The sequence below is a fragment of the Dioscorea cayenensis genome, chromosome 19 (assembly GCF_009730915.1).
Source record: "Dioscorea cayenensis subsp. rotundata cultivar TDr96_F1 chromosome 19, TDr96_F1_v2_PseudoChromosome.rev07_lg8_w22 25.fasta, whole genome shotgun sequence".
NCBI classification, from domain to species: Eukaryota; Viridiplantae; Streptophyta; class Magnoliopsida; order Dioscoreales; family Dioscoreaceae; genus Dioscorea; species Dioscorea cayenensis.
Window position 1 is genome coordinate 4528821 of NC_052489.1, and position 18365 is coordinate 4547185.

Below are 18365 nucleotides of genomic sequence, written 5' to 3' on the forward strand. Positions count from 1 at the left end.
TTTTTCTCAACTCGCGTCTTGACTTTTCCATTTCAAGTCGTCTCCGAAGTTGTCTCTCACGTACGACCTCTGTAATTGCAGCTTTTCCCTTTCCACCGGTATCTCGAAGGAGAAGTCCCGAGCAAGTAGTTGGCATTTCATCAGTTTGCAATCTAAGGTATTGAGTATGGTTTTATGTTAACTATTCTGTTACAAAGAAAGATTTTTCGGTTTTGTTTTGTGCTCTTGTTTTTGTTGGAAGATATTGAAGTTTGCAGGGGGATTTCTCGGTTGGGGTTTTGTTAGGCTGCAGGGTAATTTCTCGGCTAGGGTTTTGTTTTGTTTTGCATTTTTGTCTGTATACACTATCAAAATAGTTTTTTCGATTGTTATGATTTGTGTAATATTTATAATGTACATTTCCCCTTTCATTTGATATGGTTGCAGTTTTACAAATGAGGTTTACGTTTAAGAAATGAGATGTTACAGTTTAAATTTTGTTGTCTCTTTTTAAGTATTGTTGTCTCTGTTTAATAAACTAGGTCTCTGTTTAACAATTGATGTCTCTGTTTAAGAACTGAAGGTTACCGTTTAAAATCTTATATTTCCGCTTAAACATTTATGAATACTGCATGTTGAATGTGTTGTTATTGTCGCAGGCTTGTGACTATGGCGGTCAACCTAGTTAATGGGCGGTGCTATTTGACACCGGTAGTGGAGACCTTAGCTGAATTGAAAGATAACATGACCCCTCGACATTGGGAGATCATCCGAAGGATACCGTTTGCAGCATTCACTGAGCTGGAAGCTATATACCAAGAGAGCGCCCTTCTTGATTCTCTATTGCAAAGATACGATAGTCGCACCAATAAATTCAGGATCGGGGAAATCCTGCTCAGTTTCAGGCCTCAAGATGTGGCCCTCGTTCTTGGTCTGCATTGTGATGGCGACGCAGTCGTGTTTAAGAAGAATAAAACCCGCTCAGTGTTCGAAGGGAGGTATTTATCAAAACCCTACGAGAGATACAGAGACTCCATCAAGAGCACTCTTGTGCAACTTGTTCGACAAAGGGGGGAAGAAGAAAATTTTGTCAAACTCCTGATGGTGTACCTCGTGGAGTGCGATCCTCTTCCAAAAATATATCATGCTCGGTTCGAGCGGATCGTTGATTATGTCGATGATCTACCCGTCGTGGGGCGATCACGCGTGGTCGCGAGCGATGCATCAAGTGGCTTATGGAGGACATTCCACAGCGACCGTTCGAGTCTGCAAGATAGATGCGCCGGGAAGAAGACCAACACAGGGTATATTAAGGGTTGCTCGGTCGCGCTTAATGCCTGGTTTTACGAGCTGACCAAAACGGGAAAAAAAGTCCGTTTCGGCAAGATCCCAAGGATGATGTGCTACGGTAAAAGTAGTTACCGGAAGCAAGCGACGGTAGAAACCAGACTTATCGTCAGCTCGAAGGAAAAGAGGTAATAAATCATGGACAATGTTTAACGAAGTCTTTAATGTTTAAACATATTATTTAGCGTTTAACTTTATTATTCTAGAGTTTAAAAATTTATTCATAAAGGTTTAAATATTTTTGTTCTCCGTTTAAATATATTCTATAATGTTTAAATATATAAAAACCTCTGTTTAAATATAGTTTTTATAGTTTAAAGCTGAATGATTTTCACTGAAATTGTTTTGGTTTACATATGTTAGTTTCTGAAATGTGGATTCCGTGAATCTTTGAAGAAGAAATATTTGTTGGGGCAGACCGAGCGGATGGATGCTATTGCTCAGGAACCACTTGCTCGGGAAAGGCGAGATGAGAGGGCGACCCTCATCGTCTTGGCGCTCAGCGTCGTTCTCCTACTTCCGACCCCACTGCGCGCGCGTTCCCTCGGCGCCGGGAGAAGCCCTCCCCTACCCCGCCGATTGCAACAACCCCCTACTGACGACAACGGCGGTCCCCCGATTATGGCGGCCCCGACCATGGCAGCCCCTCGGCAGTGGCGACCCCACCCGGATGACATTAGGCGAAGATGTCATTGCAACTCTTATGCAGGCGTGCTAGATATTGATGACCGAGTTTCTTCAGCTTGTCGCTCGTGTTGAGGCACTGTAAGAACGTTCACAATCGACTGCGCCGTCCCCCCAAAGACATGAAGCACCTGGGATGAACAAGGCGTCGGAATTTGGCGAGCGACGCATCGTCATCGGGGTGGCCGTTCCAAGACGGCCACATTCGAAGAGACTTGCAAAAAGAGAAGAACAATCGCCTCTGTCTCCAGCTCTACGGGTGACGATGAAACAATAGCAATACCATTGGCGGGTCGATCTTTATTCTCGAGTTTGTCGCCGTTGATGACATGGCCATGACGATAGAGGACATCGTAGATGATGTGGCCGTTGCTATGGTTAAGAAGATCGTTTACTCTCTTGTTAACGAAATCCCCGACCCGGTGGGCAAAAGTGCTACGCCGAAGTCGCGACGATCAAAGATGGACACAATCCACGAAGAACAAGAACAAGCTAAGGGTGTGTCTCCCGGGTTGATCTCTATTCTTGCAGTGGCCGTGGCCAGACGATCGCATCAAAGTAGGACACAATCCCTGCAACAAGAAGAAGCATGTAAGGGTATATACTGCGGTTGATCTTTGTCATCTTCCCGCGTCGAACCCGGACACAATCCCACAACAACAACAACCATGTAAGGATGTGATCGCGGTTGATCTTTGTCACCGTCGTCCCGCGTCGAAGCCGGACACAATCCCACAACAACAACAACCATGTAAGGATGTGTCTGCGGTTGATCTTGTCGCCGATCCCCAGCATCGAAGGAAGATCTTCTGCTGGTCTTTGAACACCGTCGAGGCTCAGCGAGCGGTGCCCATGAAGACCCGATCGAGCAGCGAGAGAGATGATCGAGGCCCAGATCAACAATGGGACGAGGCGGCTCGAGAAAGTCTTTGTTCGAAGAAGAAAAAAATGGGTTGGCAATCGGCGTCTTAACAAATACTGACGAGGGAGTTGATGATGATCTTCCTCAACTGCCGTATGGACAGGTAAGTTTAAAGTTTTTATGATAATGTTTAAATTTTTTATGATAGTGTTTAAAGTTTTTATGATAGTGTTTAAATGTTTATATATTATCATTTAATTTATCTACCTAACGTTTAATTATTTATAATATCATTTGAAAATTGATAATATCATTTAAATATTTAGAATATGGTCTAATTATATATGTTATTGTTTAACCTCAGCACTGTCGTGTAAGAGAATGACGTTGTCAGCACCACACGGGACAAATTATATACTCTTCTTGAGGGGAAGGAGATGGTCACAGATGATGTGATGGACGCTTTCGTATGCATAATACAAAAGTCACTGAGCAAAGTGCCATATCCTTACAAGAAGCCTCCGTCCTGAGCCAAGATCATCGGCGACTGTTTATGTCAAAAGTAGGATGAGCCTTGCATGAAACAACTATGGCTATGATCGGAGATCTTTGTCGCAGACTTGCATGAAGTTCAAATTGTCGTCCCTCTCGATAATCATGAATGGCCACTTCCATGTAGTCGTCGTCCTTGACAATGATAAACAAGAATCTGAGGGCGTTATTCTTCATGCACGGGAGTACGAAAAAGACGCGTTGGACATGGTAAGTTCTTTAATTATGTCCGATTAATAGTGTTTGTTATTTAATCGGTATTTTTAATCTCAACTTGCATATCTCGAGCAGTGGAATCTATTCGGCCAGTTGTGTCGATATGGAGTTCGGCGAGTCGGCGACGCAAAGTACCCACTAGATTCACGACATGGAAACCCCACGCCAAAAATAAGGAATCGTCGATTGCGCCGTCTATGTCATGCGGTTTATCGAGCAATTACTTTGGGGTGAGAAGTTACGGCTACCACAGACAGATGTTCCTTACCTGAGATTAAAGTATATTTCCCGCATACTTAAGGTGGGGAGGCGGCACGGCGTCCATGAGAAAGGGGTCGTCGGGAAGAGGGTTAAATTTTTGTTGTCGAAGAACGAGGACTTGTATATGTCAATGTCAATTTTGTTTTCGAATGTAAAACCCAGGACAAATTCAATTCATTGTTTTTTTGTTTTTTCGAAGTACATGACTTGTATATGTAAATGTAAATTTTGTTTGTTTTTCAATTGTAAAGCGAGTTAAATTCGATTCGTTTTATTTCATTGTTTAATTCTGATGTCATTGTTTACATTTCAGTTTAATTGTTTAAATTTATTATTTACCGTTTAAATATCGGGTTTGAAATATTTAAAATTACAGTTTTTTCATTTAAAATAACACTCGTCTACTGTTTAAATAAATGATAACACTATAAAGAATAAGAGTTTAAATATGAACAGTTGCCACTCAATTCAGATTGTTTCTCTTTAGAAGTCAGCTTATTTACAATGCCGAGTCTACAGTTTATTTACAATACAGTTTCATTGCAAGATCTACGATTGTGAGGACGGATCCATGGCGGCCAGTGAATGTAACTCGTGGACATCAAGCAGCTTGCGACTCGATCCTCTTTCGTCTAGGGCCTTGGTGCCTTCTCGTCGCGAGTCGATGCAAAAGCGAAGGCGAGCGATTTCCGTCGCAAGGCTTGTCATCGTCGGGTATGAGGAATATAGCTTCCTTATACGCCCGACTTGTAATTGTCGACGGTGAAATAGAAGCTAATAAATCGATGAGCGTTGGTGTCATGCATGCGTTATTCTGCAGGCAAGCGTGTTCTGCAAAAGGATACCATAAACTTGCCACCTCGACATGAACAAGTTACGATGGCAAGATCTCACGAGTTGCTACTGCTGGTCGATCGCTTCGTAAGCGATCATCGACACAATGACCAACACGAAGATTTCGGCTATCCTCGACAATTATCTCTACCTTCGAATGTATGTCGGGCGTAAGTAGGTCTCTATTTGTTCGCTTGCTCACTGCCGGTTTACATAACATGCGCATCAACTTGAACTTGGCAAATAAGGTTAAACAAAGACGGTGATGGTTAAATAATTGAGTAAACTTGTTTTAAAGCAAGTATGGTAAATATTTAAACGATTAAATTAATATTTAAAAAGTCAGAACGATTTTTAAATAAACAAATATGGAAATGTTTAAAGGGTAACACTAAATGTTAAGTACAAATCAACATTCGCAGACCTTATGGAGTCGACCATTTTCAGTCGACGGGTAAATGACGAGCTTCTTTGATCCAAGCATTGAGCGACTCGCGACATTTGAATACATCTCACCCCAACGATTACCTCGAGCAGGATAATTCGACTAATGTGCCATATCCGATTTATTAATCAACGATTGATGGGCTTGGGTGATGTGGCTTGTAGTTCATTCAGCGGTATCATCGAATTCTTTAGCGGGTGGATGCCCACGCAATGCGAAAGCATATAGACTCGACGACTCTCCCTCAATGCCTTCCCAAGTCCGACATTGGCTTTCGTAAAAATTGGCCTCAAAATGTCGAAGGCGGTATGCGTGTGGCGAAGAAGGAAGACTCTCGCAATTGCGTTTACAAGGCCCCTTGGACTCGTCTCGACATGAAGGTAATTATCTCATTATAATCTCCTTCCTCGTATAAAGCATCGCCTAACTTGGATATGAACCAAGTCAATTAGGCGTCGGTCTCGTTGTCGACTATATCGAAGGCGATGGAAAAACTCATTGTTTCTATCTTTCCCTCGTGGCACCCGAGAGTGTCCACGATACTTTCCAAGGAGGTGGGTACCATCGAGAAAAGCAGATGACTTGCAAGCCCTCTTGAATCCTACAATACACGCTACCGAAAAGAAAAGAATGCACGCTTAAAACGATCACCGTCTCTTTCCACGATCGCATGGCGATACTGGGGGTTTTGTCTCGGCCACCTTATCCGCATACCAAAGCAACAAGTCGTAGCTCGAGATGTCAGCTGACTCGAGGACCACCCGATCATGCTCTTTTTCCCAACCAAGCTTGCTTGTATGGTATGTGGACACCATGTTCCCGCAATATGTCCTTCGAATGTCGATGGCCTCGTACTGGCGGTCGCGAGCTTCAGATACTCGCGATGCGCTTACCCGTTTTTGGGACGCTTTTTGGATGTGGCGCAGAACCTATTCCCACCACCGCAAGTGTGTGATGGGTTGATTGTCTTGATTTTTGAAAAGTATTTTTTTATTATACTCTTTTGATGCGTGAAGGCGCCTGATGACAACCATTGGCGGTAGCGATTCCAGATCGAACAATATTTTTCGTTCTTTTATGAATTTGAAGTCAGAAATTCCGTTTGATTGCAAAATTTCAAGCACGTCCCTGAAATATTCAACACGTCAAAAGCGTTGTCCGATATCCATACTGACGCTTGCGTAATGATCGACGAGGAAAGAAGACATCCCACACCGTCCAGTGGTCACTATGGGGTTGAGCAGGGAGCGCTCGAGAATCGAATTCTCCCGGCACTTGCAGTTAAATGAAAAGATCAATATGTTAAGCAGAGAATAGACTGTTTAAGTGATAAAGTAAATAGTTAAACAATGAACAATTAACTTAAACGAATAGTACAAGATTTTAACCAGTGACTGACATACTTAAACAATAATGAACCTATACAACTGGATCGAATAAAGAGAAGGAACTTCACTGACGAGTAAAACTTCGTTTTCATTAGGATTTGACAATCTGCGTTATGCGTCTCGACAACAATATCAACTACAGCGCATTTGAAGATGGAGTGCACGTGACACATCCGCTGAAAGTCAACATCGTTTTCTATTGGACAAACCGTTTTATATCCATCGGGTGTGATAAATTTCATCCTGACAAGGGAAACTTCGAGACCCTATCGCTCACATATCTCAGCTAACACCAACTCCCAAGAAGTCTGAGCCGTGAACATTAGCACTCTTCCCTCCCCGTTGTATCTAGCAATACCACAAAAACTCTCCATAATAAATCGGGCGAAAACCAAATCGTACAAACCAATTGAAAAGAAGAACATAAAGAAGAAGAAGAAGAAGAAGATGTAAAGAACAAACAACAATCAAAAAGGCAAACAAAAAAGTGTACAGTTGTATGCACAGAGGTTAGACTAGACGTGATGTGATTGGACGATATTTTTCCCTCCATCCTAAGGGCAAAAAAGGAAATATATGTCACTGTCGCGAGGAAGCCATATTGTCATCGCTCGAATGAAAGTTCTCACCTTATCATGAGTCTCTGTTTAAACGTCGAGCTTTTTATGTTTAAACCGATACATATAGTGTTTAAAAATAAGTTAACTGTTTAAATAAATTCTATATCATTTTAAATAATATGTAAAACCGCTTTAAATATAGTGATTTAACTATTTTTAAAATATATGTTATTGTTTAAATTGAATGCTTTCACCGACATCGCGTTGAAGATGGAGTACCTCTCGGAGTTCTTGTTTAAACATCTTTATGTATTTGCTAAACACCGTTGTCGATTGTTTAAAGAGTAAATCGATTATTGTTTAACTTTTTGTTTTGTTTTGATAATGCCATTTTTGTTTCTCAAATTATTTTTTTACTATGTCTCTGTTTAAATTTCACAAGTTATCACAAGTTGACACTCAAATAAGTTTGTTTGTTTAAAAATTTAAAGCGTTTACAATGGAGAATCGATTAAATATCGGAAGTTCACACTCAAATAAACTTGTTTCATTTAAAAATAAAACATTTACAACATTTACAACATTTACAACATCTTCTCGGACCTTGGACGCTTGCGTGAGTCGACCCTCGTTCGATCTATTAAGATTTCGGTTTGACTCTCATAAAGTATCATGACGTTCGAATGCTCACTGCGGTTGCATAACATGTGCATCAACTTAAACCTGCACAATGTAGAACGCAACACATTAAAAAAGGTTAAGCAAACACATTCATAAAAAAACATCTATTAGTCGATGTGTCGTGGTCCGACTTAGCGAAAATCATGAGAGTTAAACACGAAAGTAATATTTGTACTCGCATGCGAAAGGTTCTTAAGCGGTAAGAACAATTCTCAGTGATAAATATCAACTCCGTCTTAAAGGATGTTTCATGATCTTCCTCCTCTAGAGAATCCTCCGCAATCACGTAATAAGTGAAAACTTTCTTTTCTTACCCAAGTCGAAATGCCCGCTTAATTGCTTGCTCAAATCGTCCACTGGAGAATCCTCTGCATTGGTGCGATTATGCGAGAATTTCGACTGAGGCGAAAAAAGATAGTTTAACTATTGCGTGATTACGACGATGATCTCAAGATGAGGGAGGATCAGAGACATCCTTTAAGATCAAGTTGATCTTGAATTACTCGATCGACTCAGTGAATATCATACACGAAGCGGATGAGGAGGAGGAGGAGGAGGATGAGGGGCAGGAGTGGTTGTCCGTGGAAAGGGTTCTTCTTTGTCATTTATGGTGTGAAGTCCACAGCGAGGTTGACGCTCATATCCGATAAAAAAGTAAAAGCGACGATGGGACCGAGATTGGTCGATCGCAGCGAGCGGGTGTTCGGACATTTATGTCACCGTGCACGAGAATTAATGCGTCATTAATTCTTATGCAGCGAGATCATACCTCTGCTGCCACCACTTGCCAACACTTCGATTCAAACGAAAAGATCGATATCTTACGTGAGAGACTTTGAGAATTTACACGTTCATATGAATAGTTAAACAAGTAAAGATAAATTTAAATGGAGCGACAATTATTAAAAACAAATTTGTAATATATTTAAGCAGGATAATAGTAAAGAGTTAAACGAGTATTTAAAAATATACAACTAGATAACCATAAAGCGAGAAAGAACTTTACAACTCATTTAAAAGATGGAGTCGCTTCGACCAATCCGATGGAAATCAACTTCATTTTTCATTGGAGAAACCGGATTATATATTTCGGTGTATGATAAACTTCACCCTGGACTCGTTTCTCAGAAGCAGTTTACATCTATCATTACCACAAAAACCCTCCATAATAAACACCCGTAAAATGGTCAAAATGATAGTAACGAAGAGATTCTCACCAGATATTCGAAACCCAAGCGTAGCGAAGTCGAATAAACCAAATGAGGAGAAATGAGGAGAAGAACAAGATGTAATGCAACTTAGTAGCATTGTCTATCATAAACCAAGCGGAAAGCTCTGAAAAAGGTTGGACATGATGTGATTTGGCGCTTTTTTTTCCTACCATTTTCATGGGCAAAAATGGGATTTCACAGGATGGACCCATTTGAAGTGAACGGTAGGGGGTAAAAGGAAAATTAAACACTAACGGAAGGGTTGTCCGGGGTGTGTAAAAGTAGGAGGGAATTTTTTGGGAAGTTTTGAAAATTACGAGGGGTGAACAGTAATTTTCCCATTAAAATATTATAATAGATTTACCAACCATATGATAAAGTGATCTTGAGCTGTTGTAGAAATCAATCATTAAATAATGTATGATATACTTCTAAAGGGAAAATAAATGGTGGTATTTGAGAAGAGGTAAAATTAAAATATAAAAATCAAAATAATAATTATAATAATTTTAATATTTATTAAAAAAACTATGCTTAAAGTGTGAATTTATTTAAGATATTCATAATCATGTGTTTAAATAGAAATAAGTAATTTTTTATCTAATAATAAAGGTATAATTCGTAAATTATATACTCTCCTTTTTTTTTCCCTTTATAAAATTTGTCTATCGAAAGAAGAGTCATCCTTTCCTCTCTCTCTTTCCCTCCCCTCCCTCTTATTTTTCCTTCAATTTTTGAATCCAAACACTTGGAGGACAAAAATTACAAAGGTACAATTTGTGGATATAAACAGACTATATAATTATCTTTAAATATTAATTTGAAAAAACAAACAGATATTAAAAGAAAAGCTTACAGAATCATTATCTGCTAATATTACTAAAACAATTATATACCTTGGTACAATTTGTGGATATAAAATGATTATAAAATAATCTTTAAATATTAATTAAAAAAACAAATGTTAAAAAAAATAAAGCTTACAGAATCTGCTAATATTACTAAAACAATTATATACGAAAGGTACAATTTGTGGGTAGAAATGGCAATAATACCCATACCTAACCCAACCCGATCCGACCCGACCCGATCCGAGTTTGACGGGTAAAACCCGATTTGACCGGGTTTCGGGTCGGGTTCGGATAAAACCCGACTTGTATGAAACGGGTGCGGGTGCGGGTATGGGAATTCTAAATACCCGACTCGTACCCGAACCCGTACCCGACCCGAAATTAAAATTACTAAAATATTTATTAAATTAAAATAAATATAAGTAATGGATTTTTAATAAATCAAAATCAACTAAGTATTAAATTATATTCTCCACTGGTGGGGTTTTAAATATGAATAATTTTGGAAAGTAATGGATTTTTAATAAAATATAAGTAATCAACTAATTTTAACCACTTTTTTTTTAATTAATGTGAATTAGTTAAATCTGACAATTAAAAAAAGAATTGAGGGAGTAAATTATATATTCTTTTAGTGGAGTTTTAAATAAAAGTAGTTTTGAAAAATAATAAAATTTTTTATAAAATATAAATAATTAATTAATTTTAATTAATTTTTTTTAATCGGTATGAATTACATAAATGTGACAAATGAAAAACAACTGGAGTATTAAAAGATTATTTGTTTTAATCTTTATTGTTATACTTAATATGCCTCGAGATTCGTGGAAACAATAACTCGCTCTATAAATACAACTGCCTCCCCCATTCCTCTCTCATTCCCATTTCACATAGATTCGCTGATATCTTGAAAGCTGGTTCTTTTTCTCTCGCAATGGCGACTAGGGTTTACATAGTGTAAGAAAGATTTCATCTTTTTGTTGTTACTCCTCTGATTTATGTGGAAATTTCTGGTTTTTTTGGTACTTGGATCCGAGTTAGTTTATGGAATGGCTTTCTTTCTGTTTGAATCATTGGTTTATTGTTCATGAACTTTTGTTTATTCATAAAGATCATTCCTTTTTGGGCTTTGATTCTTTGATTTGTGAATGTATTTGATTTAGAGGAAATTGAACTTGATGTTGTTGGGTTTCGTGGTTGTTTCTGATTATCATGTAGAGCATGGAATTTTTTTTCAGGAGTTTTCAAAAAATATGGAGAGAGTTTGATGTCTTTTTTATTTTTTTTATTTTTTATTTGCGTGCTGGTTTAGATGGCATGTGTCACCATCAACAGGGTAGGTCTGAGTGCTTGATTTATTGAGCTTCTAGAGTGTTTTAATGGTGGGCTCAACCTTTTGTGCAATTTCTGAAAGTGCCTTTAGTCATACACCTCTTTCATTTCAATGATGATGCTTTTGTTTCTTGATTTGATTTTCTGATGTAAACTGCTTACTAAAATTTGTTTGTTTCTCTGAATAGTTCCAAGTTCGATGCCTTCTGATTAAGCACAATATCTATCTCTCCTTTTCTTTGGTTATTAGAATTTTGTCATTAATTGTAGCCTTTTCCTTCTTTGACTATGAACAGTATGACTTGTTTGTTGTTATGTTACTTGATTATAAACATAATTACTTGGCCTGGTTTTCTTAGTATTGGATTTCTAATGTTCTGCAAAATCTATGATGTTCTTGGTTCTGTATCAGAACATCTTTTTGGGTGAAACATTTGGCTGTGAATTTGTGATGCACTTATGAAGCATCATCAAATTGATCAGGCTATGAAGTTTGTGATTTGAAAATCTGGTTTAGTGTGATCTGACAAATTATCAATAGCATTTGACACATGTCCTGCCTTGCAGATATAGTAATATGTGATCAACAATTTCATCCTCATAAAACGATGAGAAACTTATGTTTTTTAATGACCTCATTGACCTGTGGTTGCCTGGAGGACAACCAAAAAAAATAAAAGGCTCAGCTTCCCTTATTTGTTTAATACCTTTGACTCTTCCTCCAGAGAGTGTCTACCTTGTGTTGCCATTGCCTCAGGCCATTTATGAAGACCTGTTTTTGTTGTTTGACTTATATGCACTTGAAATTGCATCATTCTTGTTTGTGCACTGAATCTGTTGCATATCTGTGTCATTGGTGTCAATATTCTTCATCAGTAGACTTTTATTTTATTTGCTCGCTCATGTCAACCATCTTCCTCAATTGTATTGTAACACCTGGAGAAAATAAAGACACGTCGTGTTGGCTTTTTTGAGAGGCTGTCAGTGATAATTTTATTGCAGTTAATCAGTTGAAGGATGTACTTGCTGTGTTTTGTACTTTTACTGTATTTGTAATCTTTGTTGTACCAATGGTTGATGATTGTTCTGATGAATTTGGTGTTCAAACAGATACTATTCCATGTATGGTCATGTTGAAAAGCTAGCGGAAGAGATAAACAAAGGTGCCTCCTCTGTTGAAGGAGTGGAAGCCAAGCTATGGCAGGTTGGTCCAGATCATCACTTTCAACTTATTTAGCGGCCTCTTTGGCTAATCTAAATTTTACTTAACTGTCAATCATCTAATCCTTTCAATTTTTTAAATTTCTTGCTTGAATGATTGTGAGATGCTGAAGTGGTATAATATGGTTCAGAAGGTTCATTTTGTGGTTTTTTGCTTTGAACTTTTGAGTTGAAAGACAGGTTTGGTATAATAAATGGTAATTCCATATTAGGAAAATACCAAACATTGTATCTGTTTCACTTCTGTGTCCTATTGCACTTGCATTGTGAACTAACATTGGGTGCAAGATAAACAATCTACTTAATTGTGATGGTGTGGTTTTCAATATTATGTAGAGTGCAGTGTCTGCCATGAAGAATGATAATAATTTGATCTAAAACCAATTTTTTGGTTAATCAGCATAAGAACATAAAAGATCATATGTGAAACTTTGTTTTCTTCAAGACAAGTGATTCTAATTATGTTGTTTCTTATTTTTGCGTTTTTATTGAAGTTTTTATGTTTTTTTTCCTACTTGAATTTGATTTTGAACTTTGTCAAGGTTAAGATGATTTGACATATCACCAGTAACCTGAACCATTGTTCTTGCTTTTATCTTATCATTTGTAGGGGTTAAAAATAATTTTGTGTACTAATGTTTCTTCTGGATATTTCTTTTTTTTCTTTTTTTTGTTGCCTTCTTACAATTTAGCATGCGAATTTAGTTCAATCATTTGCCATATATTATCCCCATTAAATCTGCATCTGCATGTATGTGATAAGGTACACTCATTTTTTGCTTATATTCCAAAGTTTGTCTCATCATTTTCCTTTTTCAAATTTATAAAAAAGAGAATGTTTGAGGATTGCAGCCATGATAGGACATTATGCAATTGCTATTCAAAGTGATGCTAACAGTTTCCCACATAAGTCGTGGTACAGATCGTCTTATTAATTAACATTCTGTAGAGAATTGATTGCAATAATGAAACGAAATACTAAAACACAATGATACCCAAACTGATTAACATGAACATAGGGACACTGAAAATAGATAAAAAGCTTGTTGATGTGTCAACTGAGCTTTAGTCCGAATCAGGCCTCTTTTGTATTCATGTCAGGCAGAGTGAAAATTTGGTTGAAAACTGGTCTGTATTATTTGAATAGGTTCCTGAAACACTTTCCGACGAGGTTCTTAGCAAGATGGGTGCACCACCTAAGAGTGATGTACCGATTATCACACCGAATGAGCTCGCCGAGGCTGATGGCATTCTATTTGGCTTCCCAACAAGATTCGGTATGATGTGTGCTCAGTTCAAAGCATTTCTAGATGCAACTGGAGGGCTTTGGAGAGCTCAGCAACTTGCTGGAAAACCTGCTGGAATTTTCTACAGCACCGGATCTCAAGGTGGAGGACAAGAAACCACTCCGTAAGTTTTTCTGTTCTTCTGCAATGAGTTTTAATGAATCAAACTTTACAGTGATACTAATGTGATTCATCAATTAGCAAGACTTCTTCTGCTGTATCCTTCTCAGTTGCATACAGAGTACAGTTGGCCAATATGTCACGTGGAATAGTATCATTCTTAACATATCATGTTCTGCTTCATTCTTGAATCCTTTCGTGATAATTTGGCTTACTTTTGCTGAAATTTACTTTGTTTTTGTTTGCAGTTTGACTGCCATAACGCAGCTGGCTCACCATGGAATGATCTTTGTTCCTGTCGGTTACACCTTCGGGGCCGGTATGTTTGAGATGGAGAATGTAAAGGGTGGGAGTCCTTATGGCGCTGGCACTTATGCCGGGGATGGCTCAAGATTCCCGACTGAGCTTGAACTTGAGCAAGCATTTCACCAAGGTAAATACTTTGCCAACATTGTGAAGAAATTCAAGGGTTCTTCTTGATGCGTTCGACATGCATCAGCAAGAGATTTGACCATTTCTCTTCTGATCTTGTCATGAATAAGGTTGTGCTTGTTGATTCTTGTGGCGAGTGATTTTCCTTTCTATATATATACGTTAGATTGGTTGGTACAGTATCACTTGTAAGTATGTGTGATTGCTTATGCTTGATTTCATAGATTGTGTATTCTCTATGCTATTCAATTTCCTCGAAATTAAAGCATGATTGCAAATGTTCTGTTAAGTTTATATCATTCTTCCTTGTCCATAATCAAATACATGGTTTACAAACACATTACAGAGAGCATGAAAATGATTTACAGGGCAACCACATTACAGAGAGCATGATATATATATATATATATATATATTTATGGTTTTGTCACAAGGAAAACCAGAGTATAGTTCGGATTAAACAAGGTTTATTCTCGGTATTGCCTTAAGGATCAAGGGTGACTTCTTATGAAGAACAACCGTTACAGTTTCACTCATATCCATATCAGCCCCGGCGGGTAATTCCCAATTGAAATGATATAAGATGTTTGCAAGCGCAATCTCAATGATAGCAATTCCCAATTGCATTCCAGGACACATCCTCCGACCAGCACCGAAAGGAATGAATTGGAAGTGTTGTCCTTTAAAGTTTATAGCACTCTCCTCGAACCTCTCTGGAATGAACTCTTCAGGATTCTCCCATGAATTCGGATCTTTCATTATCGCCCAAACATTCACAAAAACTCTCGTCCCCACGGGAATGTCAAACCCTTGCACATTGCATTCCTCCCGGCACTCCCGCGGAACCAACAATGGAGCCGGAGGATGCAACCTTAGAGTCTCATTTATCACTAGTTTGAGATATCGGAGTTCTTGCAGGTCACTCTCTTCGACCTTTCCTTTATTCGGTCCTACGACTCCTCGAACTTCATCTTGAGCTTTGTTCATCACTCTCGGGTTTCTCACAAGTTCAGATATCACCCATTCTAGAACCGATGAGGTCGTATCAGTTCCACCAAAGAAAATTTCCTGCAAAATCATTAAGCAATGCATCAATGGAGCTGCTGTATTCAATACCAATTTATTATGCCTAGCAAGTGTTTGATGTTATGCCTGAATGAACAAACCTGGACAATTGCTTTGATATCATCTCTGGTGAATGCGACACCAAAGCTGGAATCACCCTGGTGTTTAAGCAAAACATCAAGCAAATCCTTCTCACAATCATCACCAGAACAATGGCCATCAATCTCTCTCTCAAACAACTGATCCATTCTCTTGAAGCTCTTCTCAAGCTTCACCCGAACATTTGAACTCCTTCGCCACAACTCCAAAGAGGGCAACATTTCTCTCAGTAAGAACTCGCTGAGCAATTCAATGATCTCCTTGAAAATATCATGGTCTGGACTCCAGTTACAATCCCCATCATCAGAGAACCTCTTCCCAAACGCTTCCTTGCTGGTGATGTTGTTGCTCATGATCACAAACAACTTGCTCAAATTCACATCGGATGATGATGAGCTAATTCTGTGGATAGTTTTGATCAAGAGATTGATCTCTTCTTCTCTGATGCTCCGAAAGGATTGAACTCTCTTCATGCTGAAAATCTCCAGCATGCCGAGCTTCCTCACTTGCCTCCAATGCTCGCTGTACTTGCTCAGGTTCCCGCCGTAGGCGAACTCGGCGCCGGATGAAGAGGATGGGCGGCTGGCGAAGGAGAGATCTAAGGTTTTGAGGATTTGAAAAGCGAGGTCCGGCGAGGAGACGATGATGGTCGGTATTTTGCCGAGGTGGAGGTGCATGAGCGGCCCATGCTTGGCTGCGAGTTTGCAGAGAGATCGGTGAGGCAGAGAGCCGAGTTGGTGGAGGTTTCCGAGGATGGGGAGACGCCATGGACCTGGTGGGAGCTTTGATCTTCTTCTTGAATTGAAGAAGATCAGCAACATAAACCCTAACCCTAAAAATGGGATTAACAGATTTTCCATTTCTCTTTCTCTCTCTCTCTCTCTCTCTTTCTGTATTCACTATAAATCTATTGAAACAATATAAATATATATACACACGACACATGTATGTTTCTCTCTCTTGTGTGTTGCGTGATTTTTTAATTTTTTTATTATTAAATAAATATATTTAGTAATTAATTTGAGAAATTATTATTATGAATATATATCAATTATTAATTAAATAATTAAATAATTAAAACTTAAAATATTTAATTTTGATTAATAATAATAATAAAGTCAGTTAGCTATGATAAAGACTTTCTTTTATTTATTTTTTATTTTCCAATGTTAAGGGTTTTAAGGTTATGATTAAAATTGTATGTCTTCAAAACATGCCATTGCTTTCCAAAATATTCAATAAATTCTTCAGGTTTTAAAAATTTTATTTTTAAATTTAAAATAATGTTTATCATCACCCATGGAAAATTAGTATTTCATTTTCTTTTTTCTACTTCAAACCAAATTGAGCTTTGAAGTGGGAGGGTGCAAACACCATTTTTTTAAGCAAAATAATTTTTTAAAAATATTATATATATATATATATATATATATCTTAAGGTGTCTAGTTAAGACTTTGTGAGCACTTTTTTAAAATGAAAGGAGAAAAAAAAACAACTTGGAGTTATTATTATTATTATTATTTTTTTTTTTGAGAAAGACAACAAGCGTCAAAATCTAGAGACGAACACGTGGAAGAGCAGCGCTCACCACCGAATCGTGTCCTCACCTTACGTAAGATTAGAATCGAACTCGGGGAGCCACACTCGATACTCGAGGGAAACACTTTATATAAAGGATACGATGTCAATAGATCAAATGGTCGTTGGCATTAACTCGGAGTTATAAAAAAATGTTTCAAAAACTAAGAATTAAAAAAAAATTACTTGTGTTAGAAAATTCCAAAACACCTCTGTAAGTCATTTATTTTTATATTTATTTTTTAATTATTAACTCCAACCCTCAAACATATTATTTTCTTTCAAAAGCTAGAGTTTAACTCTCATTAATTTAATTGAAGTCTTGTCAAGTACATGAACCAGCCTGCCAATTTTGACTTGTTTTGTGGATGCGTCGTTGTTGCTTCCTTTCATGCGTTTTGACTTGACTTTTATCCACATGGAATTTGAGCTCAACCACACGTCCAATGTTGTCCTCTAATGCATTTGTTTTTTTCATGACTTTAACAAATATCAATCTTGATATGTCTCGGTATTTTCACGGCTTTTCCAATAGCTAAGAAATACATAATTTGGATGGAATACGACTTAATAAGAGTTTTTTTTAATTAAATGAATATACTATTGATTTATTGGAAAAAAAATTAAGAATATAGAAAGCGGTATACACTCGAGAAACTAAAAACAACTATAATCAAGACAGAAGAGAAAATACTAGATCAAAAATGATGAAGGCAAATTACAAAAATAAGTAAATAACCCGGAACTATGAGGTAATCATTAGAGGTGAAGCTATCCTAGACAAAACAAATATATGGACTAAGAGAAGACATAAGCGAAAGACATAGTTGAGTGGGCGATATCCATTGTATAGTAACAAAGGACATGCTCATGCTTTGTAGTCAGGACGGAGGTTTGTATTAATTAGCTTAGATTATTAAACATTCTGTGCTTGAGAAGAAATTGTGTTAACATCTTGAGGGTATAATAGAAAGATAAATGGCAAGGTAGAGCATCAATAACTGATGAAATTAAACAACTAAAAATGGAACAAAACAAAAGTCATACAATTTAAAAACTTGCATTAGGAGCAAATTTGAAAAATAAAATAACTTTACAAAGAAAATATGTTCATACGCAATAAAATAAATTAACTTGATAAGTATTTTAATTATAATTTTCGTTGAGCATAACAAAAATTGCAGATTTATTAAAAGTGATTACATGGAAGAATTTTGCAAAAAAAAACTTTGCAATGAATTTTTTCACTAGAAAGCATAAGTTTTTTATTCACTAGCATTAAGCATTTTAGAATAGATACACAGTATATAATTAGCAAGACATAAAAACTCATAAAAATGCCCGATAGTTAAAATTTTGC

The 18365-nt window shown here is 37.5% G+C and overlaps 2 protein-coding genes across 2 annotated transcripts; one reads left to right on the plus strand and one right to left on the minus strand.

Moving 5' to 3' along the window:
• Nucleotides 1-10725: 10725 nt before the first annotated feature.
• Nucleotides 10726-14485, plus strand: LOC120249564 (NAD(P)H dehydrogenase (quinone) FQR1). Its single transcript, XM_039258116.1, has 4 exons — nucleotides 10726-10828; nucleotides 12314-12407; nucleotides 13572-13834; nucleotides 14079-14485. Exons 1-4 carry the CDS (start codon nucleotides 10806-10808, stop codon nucleotides 14308-14310), a joined length of 612 nt encoding a protein of 203 aa, XP_039114050.1. The 5' UTR covers nucleotides 10726-10805; the 3' UTR covers nucleotides 14311-14485.
• A 57-nt stretch (nucleotides 14486-14542) lies between these two features.
• On the minus strand, nucleotides 14543-16321 carry LOC120249563 (cytochrome P450 71A1-like). Its single transcript, XM_039258115.1, has 2 exons — nucleotides 15429-16321; nucleotides 14543-15330 (listed from the first exon to the last, which is right to left on the minus strand). Exons 1-2 carry the CDS (start codon nucleotides 16284-16286, stop codon nucleotides 14719-14721), a joined length of 1470 nt encoding a protein of 489 aa, XP_039114049.1. The 5' UTR covers nucleotides 16287-16321; the 3' UTR covers nucleotides 14543-14718.
• Nucleotides 16322-18365: the final 2044 nt, after the last annotated feature.